The 22341-nt window shown below is 41.6% G+C and overlaps 2 protein-coding genes across 2 annotated transcripts in view; both read left to right on the forward strand.

Annotated features, from left to right (window-relative positions):
- On the forward strand, positions 1 to 17828 carry LOC115361563 (uncharacterized). Its single transcript, XM_030055003.1, has 23 exons — positions 1 to 710; positions 865 to 1068; positions 1538 to 1658; positions 1853 to 1946; positions 2820 to 2906; positions 3481 to 3597; positions 3686 to 3784; positions 4101 to 4252; positions 5097 to 5235; positions 5967 to 6089; positions 6184 to 6381; positions 7436 to 8124; positions 8960 to 9403; positions 10148 to 10397; positions 10828 to 10917; positions 12037 to 12357; positions 12465 to 12635; positions 13469 to 13646; positions 13998 to 14114; positions 15461 to 15748; positions 16494 to 16729; positions 17187 to 17246; positions 17698 to 17828. Exons 1-22 carry the CDS (start codon positions 107 to 109, stop codon positions 17223 to 17225), a joined length of 4761 nt encoding a protein of 1586 aa, XP_029910863.1. The 5' UTR covers positions 1 to 106; the 3' UTR covers positions 17226 to 17246; positions 17698 to 17828.
- The window catches only part of LOC115362455 (protein-glutamine gamma-glutamyltransferase 2-like), a 16893-nt gene continuing 12371 nt past the window's right edge, over positions 17820 to 22341 (forward strand). Inside the window, exons 1-4 of the mRNA XM_030056384.1 lie at positions 17820 to 18556; positions 21100 to 21176; positions 21624 to 21809; positions 22014 to 22247. Coding sequence (XP_029912244.1) covers positions 18552 to 18556; positions 21100 to 21176; positions 21624 to 21809; positions 22014 to 22247 — 502 coding nt within the window. The 5' untranslated portion in view covers positions 17820 to 18551. The remainder of the gene's footprint in view (positions 18557 to 21099; positions 21177 to 21623; positions 21810 to 22013; positions 22248 to 22341) is intronic.

Raw genomic sequence — 22341 nt, forward strand, 5'->3', positions numbered from 1 at the left:
AGAGAACCAGTCAACTTCCCCTGTCAGTGGAGATGTCTGTAAGGAGTCTGGTGAAAAGACTACTGTTCCATATTGGAAACCAGGAGAAATAAATAATGCCCTTTGTATGGATTACAGGGATAAAAATGCTTTTAACTGCTGTGGACAACCAGAACAGACAACTGAAAAGAACACTATGCCATTTAGGAAACCAGGGGATGGACACACAGCCAAACACAAATTACACAGTGTGAACGGGACAACTTTAGAGGCAGGGACAAGAATAAATGCCACCACGTCCTGTGGAGTTTCGTCAAGTCTGACTGATTCCAAACAGGCAGATGTGACCTCCGCCAAACCCTTTCGATTACAATTTTGTTCAAGTGAAATTTCAGGGATGAACACGAGCGTCATTCAGCCTCATGAAGGGCTCCAAAACAGAAATGATTCCACGGTTATGAGTCGAAACATTTCCAAATCTCTTCACGCACCACAGAGCAGACGTGAATCCGTTCTGTCAGATGGAAGAAGCTCCTCTCTGTCCACAGCGGTGGTGGACACCTCGGAGAAATGTGAAGTGGTCATTGTCCAAGGTCAAAACGTCAGGAGAAGAGAAAGGACCGACTCCTGTGCAGAGATGGTTCCTCAGCTGCATGTCGTCAAATGTAGAAACGCTACAGCCTTTGGACTCGTGTCACCTAAAATCAACAGGAGGAAGATTATGAGCAAAGGTATTAAATTATTATCACAGTTAATGTTGGTTGCTGTGGTTGTTACATGTTTTGTTGTAAAATAATCAGATCTTTGGTGGGGAAATTAACAATTTTGTTCAGAAAATCAGTGTCGTTCATTTTCCGTACCACAAAATGTTTCCTCTTCCTGTAGATGCTGCACAGCCTGGCAGTGTCTCCACACCCATCAGAAATGGACTTCAATCAGACAATAAAACTGAGAGTGATCGGCCTCCATCAGCAGAGATGAACAAGACCCCCCAGTTCAGCTCTGCTCCTCCCAGGCCCGACCACCTCCCGCTGGGATCCCCAGACCCCAGAACTCACCCCGTCCATCTGGGATTAGCATCTCTCACAGGTACGCGGTGAATGTTCACTTTAGAGTTTCCATCACTCCTTTTCTCCTTTCCATGTTTTCTTCTCTTTGAAAGCAGGAACTTAATAGTCTGGGTGATCTTTACAAATGCAGCTGTTGTCCGTCTCATCCTTAGTCTTAGGTCATATCGAACAATTTCTCTCCCTCCTCGATTCCTGACAGTGAGCTGCAAAAATATCAGCAAAGCAGTGGTGGATATCTGCTGGTGCCAGTGGGGATGCGGATTCCTATTAAAAAATATATCTGCTGACATTTGAATTTAAATAACCCAGTGCTTTCTGGAACATAAATTAGCTGCTGTAAAATGGCCGCTGTGACATGAAGTGAAAAGATAAACTGAAATGTTGGGAGATGGGAGAAATGGGACAGCGTGGAGGTGGACTCAGTCGTGCACAGACTAACTTCTAATAATCAGATTATTCCTGATGTCTCCTCTCTGTTGCGGCCTCAGGCGGCAGAGACAGGACGGGCAGGGCGATAGTTGAGCTCTATGGCGCCCACCAGGGATGGAGGTCAGCTGTAACTAGCCTGGAGCTCTACCACATGCTACTCTACTTCCACTCCATCACCAGGTAAAGAGGATAATCATCTGCTCTTAGTTTAATGTATACTGACCTGACTGAGTAAATTTAAACTCATGCAAAAAGTCATTTATTTAATCTTTTAGGTCATTTATTTTATTGTAAAACATCATGTGTACCACTTTTTCATTGAACTGTTGTCTATCGGTGTTTACCAATTTCGTCTTTTTTATCACTTTATCTAGGAGAGAAGTTAGAGAAGCTGGGATGACGCTCATATTTGATGCAAGGCGGAGCCCTCCTCAGCCACAGCTCTATAAGGCCTTGATGACCCTTCAGGTAAGGCGGACATCAACTTCACCTCCTCAGTAATGATGAGTTGCATTTCGGAGAGAGTTGCTGTTTGGGTGTTTTTACGCCTGGCTGGAGTGCGTTGGACTGTTGCCGCCCAGGGCCCATGAGTTGATGAGTGAAATGCCAAATGCTAAATGATGCATCAGCTCCAGAGTGAAGACATCATAAGCAGTTGTCAGTTTTTGTTTCATTAGACAACTCATGGGCTGTGCTGTCCCTCTTTAAAGTCGAGCAGTTAAAGAGGAATTTCTGCAAAATTTGCTAAAACATGTCCACTGGTTTCTCCTGTTTTAGTGCTTCAAGGAAGTATATCAGTGCATTACTTCAGATGAAAATTGCAACTTTTGTCAGTAAATTGTTGTTGCAGTTTATAAAAAAGGGATCTGCATAAAATGTATTGTGTTTTCAAAAAAGGTTTAGATTCTTTTTTTAAGGATTTAAAACCTGGCTCACATTACATTGCATGGATTAGGGAATGTTAAGGCAAAAGGACATAGCTAGTGACAATTTCTTCAGAACAGAAATTGTATAAATCTTCCTGTGAACCATGTCTGGGCCTTTTAAGACCAGTGAAGTAGTTTTGATATTAATAATATGCCAGTAGAAATGTCCAAGGAGTTTTATTCCCTCTCTAGCACATCTTCAGTATGAATTAGGATATAAAACAAGTTATATAACTTTGATATCCACTGAATTACTTACAGAAAAGTGTTTACGTGTTGTATTCATGCCTGTGTTATTTATTTGTCTATTTATTTGTCATTGTCAATTCAAATTTAAGATATTGTCAAATTTAAAGATGCATTGAGAATTACAGTTGTGTCATCAATGATGTTTGAAACTGTGGTTGTGTTTCAGGAACAGACTCCCCAAGCACTGAACAATGTGGTGCTGCTGATGGACAAGGACACCAGCCACCGGCCAGAGAAGTGTCCCGGCGTCCAGGTCGGACTTTTCCGTCGTTAGGGAAGATAGTTAGAGAGAGCTGAGTTCATGAAGAAACATCATTGTTTAGTTTGGGCGTTCTTGAAATGTCAGCGGATGGAGAACTTTTGTTCTAAACACAGAGCGCGGCCAAGAAAGTGAGTTAAGAAAGCCAGAGAAGCACCTGGCGAAGTAATTATTGAGTCATTTGCACTGAGCGATAACCTGATCAACCCCCGGGTATATATTATGATCATTTTGTGCCATGGGACAGTAAAAAAAAACATATTTATTACACCTTCAAGTTTCTAGGTTATTGCAGTGTATCAAGAATATTAAAATAGCATATGACAGTGGTGATACATCTTGCAGAGCCAGGCTTTAAAAAGGATTCAGAGTGAATAAACAACATGGCAGCAATATTTTCAGTAAAGACAATCCATGCACAGCTGAGACAGGAGTGGTTATGGAAATGATAACAAAAGTGGAAAGTAACTGAATCACAGAAGAGTCACTCTCTGTTTCATGCTGCCATTCAGTGCTGTGGTCGTGGAGACTTGCTGATGTTATCGTGCCGTTTGTTTCCTCGAAGCAGAGCGAAGTGGTGACCTCGATGAAAGCGTTGTACAAGCTGGTGGAGGCAAGTCAGCTGACCTCCAACCTGGACGGCACGCTGTCTCACAGCCACTGTGATTGGCTGGAGCTGCACCAGGTGAGACACTAACCTCGGTAAGAGACTTGCTGTTACTGTGCAAACAAATCCTGAACTGAACTGCTCATGTCCTTGTTTTGTTTTCTAGAAACTCTTCCCGTTTGTGTCAGATCTTCACGAGGCGTCCGGCCTGTTGCTGAGAGCCATCAGTAAGTTAGAGGACGAGCAGAGGATCGACACTGTGCAGGTACCTGAACACACCAGCATGCTCATGTCAGCATTAGTGTTGATAAATCATTACTAGTGTTGCTCTTGGCACATTATCCTTGGATAAAATGTGTTTTGTGCTTGATTTGCACCTTCATTGCAATATATTCTATAGTGCTGTGTATGTGTTTGTATGTAATAGCTTCTGAAGGTTCGAGTACACATGGAAAACCATAGCCAAGCTTCATTTTCCAAATGCATTTTTGCAAAAACCATCTCCGGTTTGTAATACAAAATTGTTGATCTAAAAGAGTTCCTGTTTGCCTGACTGGAAATGTTGTCTTTTGGTGCAACAGGCTGTCCAGCAGTGCATGACGGACCAGAGGACTCTGATGAGGGATGTTCTGCAGGACAGCCGATTGGTCAGCTTGCAAAGGGAGGGCGGGGCCATGCTGGCCAGGCTGAGGAAAGAGAGTGACCTCAAATACCCCCACTGCGAGGACCTCAGGTAAACTTTCAGCTAAACAGTGCCGCTCTCACTGGCTCTATTTACGTGCATGAAGTAACCCAGGTAATGGCCACACTCTGGTTTAGCTCTTATTCAGTTTAAGCTGTTTACATGAACTTTTGATACTCTGTGATTGAGTATTCCTCTTGCCATGAGTAAACCAATAAACAGAATATTCCTGTCAGCCTGTGGTGTTTTGACCATAACTAGGGTTAGGGTGAGGGTTAGCAATTTTACTATGCAATTGTTTTTTGTTTGTTTTTTTGATTTGTCATACATGAAAAAGAAATTACAGATCCCCTTTGTGTTTCTGTTGACAGTGTAGCCGTAAAACTGTGCATGTCTAAGTTTGTTTGGGTGAAAAACCAAAAATGAAAGAGGCATTGAGTCATTGACATCGACTTGCCACACTAACCCACTTAATACCATAATAAGGCTGGCATCTTAACCAATATTTTTTTTGTGTGTGTGTGTGTGTGTGTGTGTGTGTGTGTGTGTGTGTGTGTGTAAGGGAGAGTGTCCACCAGCCTGAGTCAAGGTGCAGCCACAAAAATGAAAAGCTCATAATCATGGAGAAGAGGAGTGACTCTTGCTCAGAGTGAAGGGTTCTGGTGGCCAGTTCCTATTTTTATACTGTGAAGAGTCACATGTCATCTCCATCATTATGCTCTTAACCACATTCGTCACAACTCTAGCATGAGGTTACATAAGTTATTGTAACCTATGTATGATGTTTACATGCATCAACTCAAAACCAGGTTACTTGACTTATTTGTTTGCCCAAAAATAATCTTAACGCTCACTTTTTGCACCGACCGACTGCTCTCTGATTTTGCCCACGCAGCGATGCAGTGGACTCGGTGACCAGCCTGTACAACCACGTGGAGGAGCAGGCTCACGTCCTGGTGCAGAGGTCCAACGTGTCCCTGGAGCACCTCGACTATCTGCTGCGACTCAGAGAGATGGAGGGACATTTCATGCAGGTACGTCACCAGCTGCTCTACAACTATGGAAGGGGTTTGTCCCTGCTGTTTATCAAATGTCAAGCGTCACGACATAAGCATTTCTTTTACAGTCCTGCCATAAAAAAAAAAAAAAAACACCATACCTGTAAGTGAAGGGATATGTAAGGTAACAGAAAATGGGATAGATAGATAGATACATAGATAGATAGATAGATAGATAGATAGATAGATAGATAGATAGATAGATAGATAGATAGATAGATGTACTTTATGGATCCCAAACTGGGAAATTCTTATGTTACAGCAGCAATGGAAACATAAAATGAAATATAATTTAAATAGAAAAAAAAAATGCAAAAATATGTACAATAAAGACTATATACAGTAAATACAGTAAAAAATATAAACATCAAACAATATGAAAATATACAGGTCATATGAAATGGTCAATGTGCAATATACAGATGATAATATGAAAAACACAGGTGGTTGCAATAGTTAAAAAACAGAATGAATGTATATTAACTAAGATATAAATAATATAAATAATAAATAAACAGTTAAGTTAAAAGGAAAGGAAAAATGTATTTTATTCATCACTGAATTGTCTGTGATGCATATGAATCAGGAAACATAGAAAGTGATGCAGTCTAAAAAAAAAATCTCTTTCACTAACATGAAGCAAAATCAACTTCAGCATGACTGTCCACTCTCACACATCTTTTGTTCTGTGTCCTCCATCACTGCAGATCCAAGAGTGGTTTGACACAGAGGGAGAGCGCCACCTGCTGGAGACAGAAACATTAGAGGACTCCAGAGACAGCATAGAACATACACTCAACAGCTTCACTGCTTTTCTTATCGAGGCCATCGTAAGTCTTGCGTTGTTTGCGTCTGTCTTCCTGGCTTTATTTGTGTTTCTCCATCTGTCTCACTTGTCTCTTTCCTTTCTTTCTCTGCCACCAGGACCGCCAACATCATGCCATGTCTTTAGTGTCCGAGGCAGAGAGACTCCAGGGAAGTGGAGTGTCTTACCCAGAGACTGAGGGGTTCAGGACTCTTGTCTGCAGCTTCAAGTCGGGCCTGGAGGACTTCATGTCCAGGGCAGAGGCGTGCGGCCGGGAGCTGCAGATCATGGTCGGCGTGTCTGACTTCTGTGAGCAGGTTGGTGTCGGTCCGTGGGATGAAGAAACGTTGCAGAGCAGGATCCAGATTGCTTGGTTGAGTTGTTCTACCTGGAATCCTGTGGAATCAGAAGATGCAGTTAATAATTTCACTAGGGGGCAGCAACTGAGGATTGTTTTATTGTCAGTTTTTTAACAAGTCAACCAATCATTAGATCTATAAAATGCCAAAAGTCATGAGATCATGTGCACATCACAAATTATCCCAAAGTGATCTCTTAAACACTCCATAAACTGGGCTTTTACATTGTTGATTTGTTGTATTTCCCATTGAAACCGGATGTGTTGGCAGGACATAGTGCAGGGACGGATCATTCACCAGTGTAAACCAATAGGACAGACCAAACCCGAAAACAACAGGATATCGGATTTGGAGAGAAACACAATATTATTTGAAAGGATTGGTGGATCAGAGAAGATGTTTAAAAAAAGAGGATTTGTGAGGGTTTTATTCATTGAAATACCACTGGTGCAGAATGATGTCACTATTTAAGATGTTCTATTTTACAGGAAGTAGAGGTTATGTGAGGTCATTTCATAGGGACTTTTTAGAAAGCAAAGGACATTTTTTATTTAGTCACAACCAAAAAAAAAAAAACCCAGAGGTTTAATTTGATACTGATATAAAAGGGAAGAAAAGCAAGCAAACCTTAGCATTTGTGAAGCTGTAACCAACCAACCAACTATTGAAATTCTAATAGATTTAATTTTTTGTCAAATGACTAATCAGTTGATTGACTGATAAATAAATACATATTACACAATAAACTGTGTAATATGTGGGACTTTTCACTAAGTAGAAACAGTCACCAGAGCCTTTTTAAACCCAGCCCACAGTTTAAAAAAAAAAACAATCTTGGTTGATTTGCTGGTTTGATGGTGTGATTGACTGGATGTTACTTAATTAGTATTTAATTAATTTATTAATTTATTTATTTGGAATTTGGAATTGATATCGTAAAAGAAAATCATACACTGCCATAGTGTTGAAATAGAAAACTGTTTCTGATGTTCACTTCTTCACCCTCACATAGGCCACAGCCCTCGCCACAGAATGCAAAGATTACCTGGAACAGAATCACAGCAGCGCAGCACAAGACCAGTTCTACAACCCTGAGCAGATCCCCACCCCTCTCAGTGAGGCCAACACTCAGCCAATATCAGCTAATATCCACACAGAACAAGGCTCTGGGCCAGCCACCGCCAATGCTTCACCACCAGGCGATGCCACCACCATCCTGCAGACTTACCAAGACAGGTTCCTCCAGTTCAGCCCAGAGCGCTTCCAGGAGATGAAGGCCCAGGCCAGCGCCCTGCGGAGCTCCAGGGGCATGCGGGTCTGGAACGTCGCCTGGCTGAAGTGTCAGGAAGCCCGGCAGCAGCTTCAGGAGAGGATGCAGGATGTGGATGAGGTCTATCACCAGCAGCCGCACACTAGCACCTGGTGTGAACGCCAGTATGTTGACGAGGTGTGTGCAGATGTGCAGACAGCGCCCCCCGACTGTCAGGGTGTGCCGTTGCAGTCGACTCCTGGGCCGGGACACCCGCAGTGGGAGGACATCATCTCAGGGGCAGTGGACATCGGGAAGAGAAGGCCGATCCTTGGGACCAGCAGCACAAACTCAACAACTGTGGCCTGCTGTAACATCATCGCCAAACCTGATGAGGGGGACGATGCTAGAAACAACAAGGGGTCAAAGGTCACTCCGCAGTCCCCTCACAGGTAATGTTGCCTCAGAATTAGTTCATTCAAGCGCTGTATAAATAAAAATCTTCTTCCTCGTCTGCCTTATCCTCTTCACAATTTCACAATCAGGACTGAAACTATGAATTTATTAAGTATTTTCAATAATTCATTTGGCTTGGTTTCCAGTGAATCATGGGTAAACTGCAGGTTGTGGAAGAGGGGCTGACTCTGTAGACATTACAGCTGCAAAGTAACTCAGCAAATTATTTCAAATAATACTTTTAATCCGGTGCTTCGGAAAAACTAAATCTATCATAAATATTAACCATACTGTTTTCATCCAGGTTGCCATGTCTTATGTAATATAAAAGCAATATTGCCAGTCACCAGTATCACTGTGTATCACTAAATGTACCTATTAGATAGATAGATAGATCGATAGATAGATAGATAGATCGATAGATAGATAGATAGATATACTTTATTGATCCCAACCAGGGAAATTCTGAATTAGGGGTGTCGCGCTTTGTATTGTGGTTTTTAGTCACAATTTCAGTTACAGTTCAGTTTGTTTTGTGTAATAGGGAGAAAAAAAATCATTTCCAATCTTGTCTGAATTTTGTCTTATTTGCAAAAATAACTTTTTTTCAGAGATTTGGAATAACATTATGAAATCAGCAAGTGTTGTTTCAAAGGCAAAAGTCTACTTAGACTTTGTAAAACAAAGATAAAAATACTTAAGTGTGTGGTTGTATGGCTCTCATACAGTGGATGTGTTTGCCACACTGCATGTTGTAGGGTTTACTGTGTTCTGGATTCTGTTTTCCACTGAGTTTTACATCCCTAGTACCCATGTACCATCTCTTAATAGATCAGCAAGGAGAGCGGAGAGAGAGACAAGAAGAGAGATGACCAGCAGAGGGAGGAGGGAGAGAGATGCTGCCGCTCTCTCTCAGTCCCACACCGTCGGCTGCCAGTGGTTTCCATGGAGACGTGGCCTGGGAGCACGGTCGGTGAGCGAGGACTCGTGCTCCACAGCGACACCGGCGGGGTCGTCCACTCCACCAGAGCCGCGGGTTCGAGCCCCGTCAGTCTGCTCCCACCACGGTCAGCCGTCTTGCAGGATCCTGCAGGAGGCCCAGAGGTTCCAGCTGTCCCGCCACGGGAGCTTCTGCTCCAGCAAGTCCTGCACGGCAGAGGAGGGCGCTGCAGGCGGCAACGGGACGTCAGGCTGCAAACACTCAAGCCTGCCCATCAGGAGATGTGAGGGGACATTTTGTCTGGCAAGCCCACAGGAGAGCGCCAGCAATGCCCTGTAAGTTTTTTTTTGTTTTTTGTTGTTTTTGCTCTGTTTTGTTTTTGTCACTGGAGCTTGCATCACTGATTAAAAAGGTCTAAGTTACCATTTCAATTCTTTGTGAGTTGTCCTCAAATCAAAAATCCAGTGATCTGCTTTTGATTTTATCTGTGCCGTCTTGCGATTCTTAATGAAGTTTCACCCACTCTTTTTCTGTCTTTAAGCTTACAATGAAGTACCACAGGTATTGTTTCATCGGACTCTATTCCATTCTATTATATTTACTCTGCATGCCTCTTTTCTGTCATTGTGCCAGAAGATAAGAGTAAAATGTCTGTCTGCTGCTGTTTCATGTGCTGAAAATGAAAATAAATGTTGTTTGTTTTTTTTCCCATACTCTACTCGAGTCGTTTCTTGATGCACTTGACACACATTTTTTGATGTAAATATCATTCCTGGGCCAAATATTAAATGCAAACACCTTACTTAGGGATTGGATTTGCTGGAGAGGATAATTAGTACTAAAATGTGTAGAAGTATTTTGAAGATGGGTAACTTAATACTATTCAAACTGTCCTTGTGCAGTAAATCCCCTCATCAGGCTGTTAAAAGAAGAACAAGTGAGCAAGATTTATTGACAAATGCTATTATATAGTAAATCTATTTGATAAATACGGTATTTAAACATCAGTGTGCGATGCAAAGCGAGTTTCTGTCATTCTCTGCATGAAATCAATATACCTGTTCTCCTTGTGTTGCCAGGAGGCTGCAGCGTGTGCTGGAGGAGCTGGTGTTCACAGAGAGAGAGTACGTCCGCTCCCTGGGTTACATCCTGACTCACTACCACCCCCTGCTGGAAAGGCCCGACATCCCCCAGGACCTCAGGGGCAAGCGAGGCGTCATCTTCGGCAACCTGGAGAAGCTGTATGACTTCCACAGCCACTACTTCCTGCCGGAGCTGGAGGCCTGCCAGAGGGAGCCGGGCATGGTGGCTCGCTGCTTCCTCAGACATGTGGGTGAAGTGGATTTGTGAGCAATGAATATACATGAAAAATGGTGCAGCTGTAGTTTATTAGGAGGTTATTTTATTATGGCAGAGGGAGCCTTAAGTGATAAGCTGCACCCTCTGTGTGTAGGTGCTGATGAGGTTGAAGGCAGAACTGGGAAGCAACAGATTATAGTAATAAGATGACTATTATTAAGATTATTAAAATTATTATTATTAAGATGACTTAATAATAATAATTTTATTCCTTTAATCCTACAAGTATTCACTCCTGAAAGCTGTTTCTTCCTGCACAAGCAGTTGGAGATTGTGTAGAGGTAAACATGGAAACAGGATTACAGATAGATGAAGGAATAATGAGAAATAATGTTTTATGCCTGGGTTGAAAGCAGCCATATTGATACAGTAAAACTTCTACACGGTTTTACTTCCGCAGAGGGAGAGTTTTGGCCTCTACGCTCTCTACAGCAAGAACAAGCCTCAGTCCGATGCTCTGATCCTGCACCGTCGCCATGACATCTTCAAGGTCAGCCTCGCCGTTTGTTGTAAATGCTCTCAAAGTATTCAATGCATCCTTGTCACGTTGTTTTTACAGTATAACAAGCTGTGTTCTTCTCATAGAGTCTCTGCTCGGCACCTGACTGAGCTGAGACGCTTTGAGTTAAATTCACTTCCAACTCTCCCAACAGTTTTCCCTGGAAATAATCAGGCTGGTCACAGTGCCCTGACTGCACAAAAAAACATAATCATATAAATGACTGTCACAGGGTAGCACAGGGTCTCTGTTAGCCTTTTTGACAAACTACATTTCACGTCTTGCCTGATCTGCTCGGTCACCATGGGGAAGCGTCTCATAATTTGTGCTGATGAGGGGCTTCCAGTCAAGCTGCATTATCCCTCATGTAGCTACTCCCTTTGAATGAGGTGCCATTTTGGTGCCGTTTGCCGTGAGTGCCAAAATATTGTTTAAAAATGTTCAGTTTAGGTGGCTGCAGTTTTGGCCCAACCAGTGTCTTATTCTGGACACTGATTGTATATTGTGTAGTATATGTTTTTTTAATCAAAAACACAATACACAGATGTAGTCAACACTTAGCTGTCACTGCAACATGATCAAATATCACATCTACCTCACTATTCTTACCAATAGGGGTATAAAACCAAACCATAAAAAATAAGCTGTTCAGTGTACAATGTTTGTTTTACATAATCTAAGTAGAAAAGAGTTTGTTTGAAAGAGTATTTGTTGATTTCAGATATTCTTATCAAATCCCTGAATGAAAAAAAAATCAAGTTAAAATAAAATACAGAGAACGTTTGAAATAGTAATGTTTTTTTCTCACTAATGTACAGAACAAACTGAATCTGACTCTGTGCCCCCAAAAACCACAGTACAAACCAAACTGTGTGTGTTTTTTTTTAACTGTTACACCCCTGTTTATCAATTATGCTCAAAATAAGTTAAAAAAGAAACTTGGTTATGGTAAAAACAAATTCTAGTGTAGTTGTAGGGGAACGTACAGCTGTCATTACATATTTGTCCAACAAGATCACGTGGTAGAAATAAAAATCAGTGCAGAATAATGCTGTATTTATTCAGCGATACACTGTAAGCCTCATCGTCCCGTTGTGTCTGTCCTCCCAGAGGAAGCAGCAGGAGCTCGGGGACATGATGGACCTTTCCTCCTACCTGCTGAGGCCCATCCAGAGGATCAGCAAATACAGCCTTCTGCTGCAGGACATGCTCACTCTGGCTGGATCATGCAGAGTGAAGGATATCGTCCAGGATACATTGCACACATCAAGTGTGTGTGCACAAAGTGTGTGTGGCGCAGGCGTGTGTGTTCCTGATGTAACAAGCGTTGAGAAGGAGAAGGCTGAGATCCAGGCGGCTGCAGAGCTGGTTCGGTTTCAGATGCGTCACGGCAACGACCTCCTTACCATGGACGCCATCCAGGACTGTGATGTAAGACCGTAAAGTGGTAGATAACAGATATTTTAAACAGTATTTAAATTAAAGCAAAAGTCTCAAAGATTTGTGGCCGTCCTCCTCCCCTCCTCCTCCTCCTCCAGGTGAATTTAAAGGAGCAGGGCCAGCTGATTCGTCAGGATGAGTTCACAGTTTTCTTCAGGAAGAAGAAGTGTGTCCGACGTGTCTTTCTCTTTGAAGATCTCATCCTCTTCAGCAAGACCAAGAGGACTGACATTGGCAATGATGTTTATGTCTACAAACAGTCTTTCAAGGTTTGCACATGCCCTTGTTTTTTAACAGACTGTCAGACCCTTTGTATAATATTCTACTTACACTGCAGCTTCCATAACAATAATAATAATTACAATAAACTTAATTTGTATGGCAAATTTCATACAAGACATGCAGCTCAAAGTGTTTTACGATACAGAAATTGCTCATGTACCAAGTGCCTCACCTGTAAATAGACATAAAATGAACGTAAAAACAGGGATAGAGTGCCATAAGTAATGTAACATAAGATGGAAAATCAGTGTGCCTTTCATCAGTAGTGTATCCTCATTTATCAACAGTGAGAAAAACAGTACTTTACAAGTCTATATACTCAATATATAAGTAGTATATAATCCATTATATACAAGTAGTATATAAACAGTTTTGCAGGCTTGTTTTTTTCTTGTCTTGGTCTTTCCTTTTTTTTATTTGGCTCATATTTTAATGAAGACATCATCTTACATTCAAAAGAACCTAAACTGATATAAACTTAATTATAATCTTTTTATAGTTATGCAAGAAGGAACCTGCACTTCTTGCATGCTGTTTCTTCGAGATATAGAGTACTAGTAAACATGTGACAGGATTACAGATTATGAGGAATAAATATGCAGGTTACTGCCATATGATTTCTGGGTCTAGAAGTATTCAGTTTCCTCTAGCTGCCACTTGGAGCCGCTAATGAGCAGAGTTGTCTTGTGCAGCTTCAAAGTGCAGAAATGATTGAGCTGGTATATACTACTATACGATTATACTACCACTGCAAACATAGGCTTTAGATTAATTAAGGACTCTTTCATTTCTATGTGTCTCTTTGCATTCTCCTGCCCAGACGTGCGACATCGGGATGACCCATAACTCCGGGATGAGCGGCCTGTGTTTTGAGATCTGGTTCCGCAGAAGGAAGAGTGAAGACACGTACACCCTGAGGGCCTCCAGCATGGAGGTGAAGAAGGCCTGGACCACCGACCTGGAGAGGATTCTGTGGGACCAGGCCACACACAGCAGAGGTAAAAACAACAAAAATATTTATCTAGATGGCACTTTTCTTCCTCAAATTTTATGGAAATCTGTTCTTAAGGTTTTGAGATAGACTAATTGTCTGGGACACAAACATAACCTGGGCAGGATCGAAAACATAAAAAAACAGGTGGTAAACTGGTTGCTGTTGTCTCTATAGACGCATTTTGTATTGATGTGTTTTTTATGCAGGAAAACAATTCTTGAGAGCATTCATCTTTCTCTCTCCAACAGTTTACACATGTATCTTTGTGTCTGTACAAGCAAATGAATGAATCAACATAATCTATCAATCATTCTAGCATTTAACCATGTGGATCATGTGACGGTCTCGCTTCCAGAGCTGCGTTTGCAGGAGAGGGTGTTCATGGGAATGGACCGGAAACCCTTCATGGACATTCAGCCCAGTGAAGCCGCCATCTGTGACCGAGCCGTCAACTGTGTCCTGCCAGGCAGAAGTAAGCAGCCTGACACGATACACTTTACACCACACCAGCTCAGGTTTGGGATCCATAGTTTAAGATGTTTGTGATGTTTTCCTCACATTTCGGATCATAAATTTTAAGCACCAGATTCAGAATCACTTCATTTACCGGTGACAGTAAAAATATATTGACATATTTTGCAACACAGAGCATGGAGACCAGGGGCGCTGTATATGGGGGAAAACTTAGGACAATTCCAAGGGCCCTTGTCTGACAGGGGTCCCAAAAAAAGGTAAAAACTAATATAAGATTATTAGTTATTAATCATTGAGTAAATACATATATTTTTTTTTCATGGGGCCCAAAATTCCTGGCAGCGCCCCTGATGGAGACACATAAGTATAACAGGAAAGGTGTCATGTGACCGCATCTTTTAATTTACCCTCTAAGTCAAATTGCTTCTTCAAACAAGATATGGTTCATAAAAACATAAGCCTAATTGTCTTGCTCAAGGAAATTAGTGTGCTCGGCACCTGATTGTCACCTGTTGTGGTAAGAATTGAATCATAAGGGTGTTTATTTATCACCAAAGCAAATATTGCTGCATACAGTTTTGGTATTCCCCTGGAGGAAGCTTGACATTTTCCTCCAGGGGAATACCAAAACTGTATGCAGCAATAACACCCTTATGATTCAGTTCCCACCACAACAGGTGATAATCAGGTGCCGAGCTTCCTCTTCTTGTGGGCATCCAGTTTTCCCGAGCTGACTATGCGCTTAATTTCCATGAGCAAGACAATTGGGCTTATGTATTTATGAACAATGTCTTGTTTGAAGAAGCAATTTGACTTAGAGGGTAAACAAAAGATGCAGTCACATGGCACCTATCCTGTTATACTCATGTGTCTCCATGCTCTGTGTTGCAAAATATGTCAATATGTTTTTACTGTCACCGGTAAATCTGCTTTGGTGATCAATAAGCAATAAATAAATGCATCCTTATGATTCAGTTCAACACACAACTGTGGTGTAACTGGAACTGAAATTGGAGAAACCACACTGCTGACATAATAACCAAAATTCAACGTGTGACATGACTGTGCAGTTACTTTTTGTCACGCAATGGAGTTTCTTTTTCTTTTTCTCTGACTTCTGCTTTGAATTAATTGAAGATATATACTTTTAACTACCTGGTTTACGTGAAACACAAAATACATTGATACCGGATCAGAGCAGAGCTAAACCCACTTCAACTCAACTCGACTGAATGAAAAAATAATTCCCACATAAGTGAATCAGTAAGTCTTACGTATAGGCATGCTCACTGACCCGGCACATTAATTTTCTTTTTGATGACACCTATCCATGTGTGTTGTCAGTCCCTGTGGCGTGTTGTTCACACAGGGGTTTAGACTACCCACGGCCGCACTCCATTGGCTCTGGCAGCACCGCGTCCACCACCCTCAGCCAATCATCTTCCTCCTCCGGCCGAGGCTCCTTGCCCCCTCTTGGCTATCCCGGAAACCATCTGCAGGGAGTGGAGGCCGGTCGCGTCGTCTGCTCCACCCCTGAGGCCGTGGCCGACAACGAGCTCAACAACCACCATCTTCAGCAGCATCATCTTCATCGCCACTGTGAGCGCTGGAAACTGGGCCGCCATCTTTTGAGTGAGTTTGTTTTGATTTTGAGTTTATCCAGACAGGCACACGGCCCCTTTCAGGCACTTCTGCTCTGTCTGTCATCTCAGTCTTTTTCTCTGCTCTCACGTCCCCACAGGACCTCAGATTACAGTTTTTCAAAATGAGGAAGAGACTCCCCGGTGGTTCCTGAGAGGCTTCCAGGGGACCTCCACAAAATAAGAAGCAGCTCCATAAACAAAAGTATCTTTTCATGTCAGGGTCCCTATGGCAAAATCACTTCAAATGGGAGTCTGTGGTTAAGAGAAACTCAAGCAGGGGGTCTGGAGCATAAAAAAATTTAAAGCACCTGCCTTAGATAACCCCCTGCTTATATTTTTACCCAGCTCTCTTTAAAAATGTTTTTTCACCAGCTTGAATTAAATAAAATTAGATGAATGTATTTATTATATAAGGATTATGATCATAGAGGAGCATGGAAATTCAGTGTTAGAATATTTAATCTTTGTCTGATAGTCTCCCTAACAGGAAAATTTAATTCTGCTGTCAAAAATAAATAAATAAATAAATAAAAATCACCAGGAGGCCCCTGACCCATACCTGAGTTCAGAGGTCACTAGATCACTGTAAGTGCGACTCTTCATGTGGTTTTTAATAAATCCACATCCATCTCAAGGCTTTAGGGACGTTTTTGGTCACCCTCCCCACTTTAATCACACCAGCTGTTAGATTTGCTTCGTGTCTGATGCGTGTCGATGTGTGTTTTGTGCCTCAGCGGACAGCAGCGACTCGTCTGGAGAATGCGCCGGCCTCTTCGGCGGCTCAGACCACAGCTGCCTCTCTGCCATCGGTGGGGAGGTCGTGGACTCTTCCTCCTCATTCGTATCCCAGAGTTCAAAGCCCCGCCCGTCACTGTGTTGGACGCCGAGCCTGAGGAGGAACGGCTCGCCGTCCGTCACCAGGAAGAAACCGAGCGTCGCCCCCAAACCGCAGGGCCTCGCTGACTCTCAGGTACCAGAGAATGTCAAGTCTGAAGATGCAAAAAGTGTTGCACAGTCTGGCTCCATGTGCATTTTATTTTGATAACATTTCAGCCCTGTGGTAATGGTAATGATGAAACACAAGCACTGATATGGGCCACTGATAGAGTCTAAAGATGTAATCTGGTGAATTAAGATGAGTAATTTATTGAAATAGGACTCTAAATGAGTTTCATGTAGGCATGTTCCCTTGCATGTGTTTTGATAGACTGTAAGTCCATGATAAGTGCCTAAATTACTTATTTTGTTTAAAAAAAAAAAAGAAGGAGATGAAAGAAAATTAAAGAAGCAGCAGTTTTCACAAATCAGATTCATCACCAGTATTTACCAAGTATATGCATTTATGCAGTTATTTATTCACCATTTTATTCAAGTATCACTTCAATCACTTTGTATTTGTTTGAAATACGGTATCTTTTGTGTTACAGGGCCATGAAATTGTCATTGGAAAGTCAACAGAAGTCTAACCTGTGGATCTGCTGCTGTAGGTAAGCATAGGGTGTGTTTACACTGTGTTACTATAGCCACATCACTGTCATTAGAAAACCTTGTATCTCCAAAGTGACAACTTTCCAGAATCTTAAGAAATCAGCCTTGTTTTTTTTTTTTGCTTTTTTTTTTTTTATTTTAAACTTAATGACACGGCATTTTTCACATTATTGAAATAGTTTGTGAAAGGATTTAATACGTTTTTTAACTCGTGTAGTCCTTCAGCTGAAGTAAAAACATGAAAATCTGCAGAGTTTGAGCTATGAGGTTTTTACATGACACCAGCGAGGTGCATCTATTGTAATACACAGTTTTATAATCTTTACTGCATCCATATCATCATCCATATCATCATCATTATCATCATCATTATCATCATCATTGTCATTGTTTATATATGTTGTCTGCAGTATGTTAAAATAAAATTTTGTGTGATAAATTTTGTTTCAGATCATTTGTCCGGTCCTGTCTCAGGTCTTCAGGTCACGCTGCACTTCCTGGAAAAAAAAAGAAGGGATGGAATAACTCGTCCTAAACGCCCACCTTCCCAAAAAAAAAGTTACTTTGGGAAGCAACACTGATCATGAGTTGATTGATTTTATTTGATCAGAGAACCTTGTTGTTTTAATCAAACAGTTGCTTTTGTCGACGTCCTGCCTCGAACATCACCTGCCAGGGACTGATTTCAGATTATGTGACGTCCAGACCGTCGCGCTGCTCCAGCTGGAGGATCGACGGACAGACACACCCTGTTCTTCCCTGCGACATCTCTCCTGCTTGTCAGACTGATGCACAGACAGACTTAAATATATGTGCATGCATTATAAGCAGCTTGGTTTCTTTAAAGCCAGTAAGTCTGCAAAAATAAAGCTCCATAAAAGATTTTGAAAGTTATTTATACTTTATTTAATAGTATGTACAGTGGAGAGAGGCGATCACATGCAACATCAAGACGACATGTGCCTGTGTGCTTCAGTCCTCAATCCTGAATTAACATGTAATTGAGATTCAGCCGCTGTAGCCGCCAGCCCTCTCTCGCCCTCCGTCTCAAAGGCCTCGTGTGGAAAACAGCTTTTGATTTGTATCTTCAGCATCAGCAGCTCAAACTGGGTGGGATCATTGTATTGTGCACCAGATGTTAAGTGCAGGAAAGTCTGTCAAAAACCACTTCCGCTCTCAAACCCTTTCTCACCAGTAGAGGTGTTTCCTCCCCACATCATTTTGTGGTGTTATGATAAAAAGTGTGTTTGTGTCACATTTGCCTTCGTGGATTCGTGGGGAACAATATTGTTATTTGGAATAAGATGCAGTGAGTATTAACCAACATATCATTATGCTGCACTGACACACTTCAACACAGGCAGGATAAAGGGTTGAACAGTAAAACCAGGTTTTGTAAGATCCTCTGTGCTGTACCTCTTGTACAATTATTGATACGCAGGGATCAAGAAGAAGAGATTATTGTATTTACTGTCATGCATTTCTATTTATTTTCTTTCGGGCCATTTTGATACTGTTTATTTTTGCATTGAACTCTTTGTCTCTGATGGTTTGTTTCTCTGTTTCTTACAATCTGTTTTATAGCAAGGGGGACACCACTATCTAGCTGACCTGTAGGGCTCATTTACATTGGTTTAAAAAAAAAAAGAAAGAAAGAAATACAGTAGTGTGTTTTTGCATCTGGATTTGAAGAGGCTTTTTTGCAATCAGAGCATTAAATGCAGAGAGAATCCAGTAAAATCTGAGGTTCAGTTTTGCAAAGTCCCATAGTCTTTAGCAGGGGAGCCACACGAAGGGCAAAACCACTTATTATTACTATGAAGGGTCCACCATTGGTTCCAAACAGATCAGTTTACCAGCTTCACCATCATGAAAAATGACCATTAATGTTGGGGGACGTTTTATTTTACAGTTTATTTCAATGTCTTGTATGCTTTCTTTATGAATAATTGTGTTGAAAAGTGTAATTCTTGTGTATGCTCTCTTTGACGTCACTGCCTGTGCAGAGCGCGCGGCATCCACATTTTATCAAGAAGAGAAAAACTGAGGCCATAATGACACTTTTTTCTTTCGTTTTCTTCAAAGCCACTAACATTATGGCGAGGCAGTTCCACATTTTTATTCTTCCGTTTGGCTTGTTTTTTGTATCGTTCTTTATTTCTTTTTTGGCTTGTTTGGGTTTTTCCTTGCTTTTTTCTTGAATGTGTGCAGCCCATTTTCTCGTGCACTGATTGCATTGCAGGGTCAGTGCGACAACCTTTGACTTTTTGCTCCATTTCTCCCCTCTGAGCTGCGTTCTGCCCACCAGCAGATGCAGAAAAGCCACGAATAATAGGAGGATGTGACACTAGACACTGTGATGTTGCTTCAGCAAAACTGCAGCACTTCCTTATTCCACAGATACACACATGTCTCAGCAAGATAGTTGTAGACATAGATTGCAAAACTTGTTAGCATTATCATGTCATGCAAGGTTGAGTTTTGTGGCAAGAGCATGCCCAAAGTGGAGAAAAAGCTTCTTTGTATTTCAGTTTCTCTGGTGTCTTTTCTTCTGTGTTTCAGGGGATAAAGCAGCGTACGTGAGCTGAGCTGCCTTATCTAATTTTATGGCAGCCTGGAGTTTTTAATGAATAAATTTAGTGATGAAAGTTTGTGACATAATTCCATAAACCAGCTCATATCACAATGTAAGCAGTTTTGTTCAGTTTAACTGTGAGTCAGCTCAGAAAAACTGTACATGGAGTTTCTGTCTGCTCAGTGGAAAGGCGTCAAAGTAAGATTTCACCATAAGCCCATAATGCTGACCAGAAAATATGTGTGAAATGTGTGAAACAGCGTTGAGTGGCTTTGTTAAAATAAGAAAAATAAATAAAAATGCTGAGGTTACATGATGAAATGTTATTTATTCTGTTTTTGATTGCTTTTGAATTCCTTTTTTTTTTTTTTGTTTATGTTGAATCATACAATAATATACGCTGCAACCACAAAACTGGCATGAATGACTTGTAATAAATCATTTCTGCTGTCAGTTTTATTTTTTTATTAAGCAAAATATTGTTGCATCAAAGCATCTCTGCACTTTTGACATGTGTTAGTATGGCTATTAGTTATTTTCTTATCTAAAACTGCTTTTCTATTGGCATTATTGGCATTTCAAGGCCAAATTATACCCATCAGGTAATACTACTGTGAATTAAGGGTGAATATTGTCCAAAAAAAAAGTCACATTTACACGGTAAAGACCAGTTCTTCCCAAATAGTGACACATACGATGATATTACATTGTTGGGTGTTTTTTTTTTTTTTTTTTTGATATATTGAGCAAAATGCTAGCATTTCTTTTCCAAAATGGACTTACATAACAAAATATCAATAACTTTTTGTTGTGTGTCCAGAATTGTTTAAATCAAGTGTCATTTTCTTGATACTAGTGGACTGAGCCACCGTCTACTGCTCTGTTTCAACTTTTTCTGTGAACAAGTACAAATATGTTGAAACACACGAGATTATCTTCATCCAACTGGCACATTTTTCACTACAACAAATACAAGATTACAACACTGGATGCGAGGCTCATTAAGATGGAGATTTCTTGCAGTATAGCTTCATTGTTTTGGACTCCCTGTGTTTCACAACCGGGCGGCTTCGCTGGCCACAGTCCAGATGAAGAATAAAGAGGAAGGGGTGTGCGGTCGGTGGGTGGGTGGGTGGGTGGGTGGGGTTGGGGGTTCTCAGTCTCTCTGCCCTTCATGACTAAAAACAGCTTTACGGGAGGGACGGACACACGGATGGGGCCGTCCTGGTCAGGTTTCACACCCCTACAAATATCTTTCGCTGGCTTTCACATTGCAGGGCCCTTACCCAGCTGGCAAGCGAGCTTTCCATACAGGAGGACAGGGACAGGAGCCTGATTGCAGACATGCCTCAAGGTAAAGCCAAACACTTTTTATTTTATCTCATGTTGTAGGACATGTGATGAGACATTACAGCACTGGATCAGGTGCACGGATCTAGAAGGAGAAGTGTGTGTCTGTCTGGTTTCCACTTCAGTCCTTGATCTGAAGTGTCATGATTAACAGTCGACTGCATGTGCAACATGAGCAGGAGTGGAGGGTGACATTGCATTACTCAGATCTCTGACTTATATAATATAAGATGTGTGGAGATACAGTGTCCCAACTGTTCTTAGAAACGACTTCCTCTGATTTATCGTCTAAAACGCAACAGGTTATTTAATACTTTCTCTATTTGAAGCAATATATGCAATACACGTGCATCTGGAGAGAAAGTGAGAAAGTTCTGATTGATTTTAATGAGTGGTGAATTTAGAATAATAAAAAACCTTTCTATCTATCTATCTATCTATCTCTCCGCAGTGTTGGACATTGAGCGTTGTGATCTAGAGATTAAGAGCAACAAAATCAGGCATCACACGGAGCTGAATGGAGAGGAGCGCTTGATTGTCAGAAGGGGACAGCCCTTCAGCGTCACTTTGCACCTCAAACCCGGAAGCCAGGAGTTCACGCCCGGGGAAACCAGCTTCACACTCATCGTCCAAACAGGTGCTCCCTATAAATGAATCTCCATCCTTAGGCATTTAGTGTCATGGTGTTAAAATCTTGGTTTTTATTCAAAGAAGTGAAAAAATCTGCCAGTTGAGATAATCCCTTTCCTCTCCAATGCTCGCCAACCTGTTCCCCAGTGTCATTTTCATGTCTCCGTTTTTGTAATTATATTTTTATATTAGTGCGTCATGTATTCCGCAGGTCCATTACCCAGGGAGGAATCGGACACCAAGGTTTCCTTTGGTCTGAGCGACTCCACAGTGGAAGCTGAATGGAGCGCTTCAGCCACCCCTGGTCCCTCTGGAAACACAGTGTCTGTGTCCATCAGTTCCTCCCCCAACGCACCCATAGGTGTCTACTCTCTGACCCTGGACCAGGAGGGGCAGAAGACCAGTTTGGGGGACTTCACCCTGCTCTATAATCCTTGGTGTCCCAGTGAGTACATAACAACATTTATGCAAAGCGACTCATATATTCCTATTTCTTGGCTAAAATATTAGTATACGTTGTGTTGGTGTGAATTAATCGG

This window comes from Myripristis murdjan, chromosome 7, assembly GCF_902150065.1.
Source record: "Myripristis murdjan chromosome 7, fMyrMur1.1, whole genome shotgun sequence".
Lineage (NCBI taxonomy): Eukaryota > Metazoa > Chordata > Actinopteri > Holocentriformes > Holocentridae > Myripristis > Myripristis murdjan.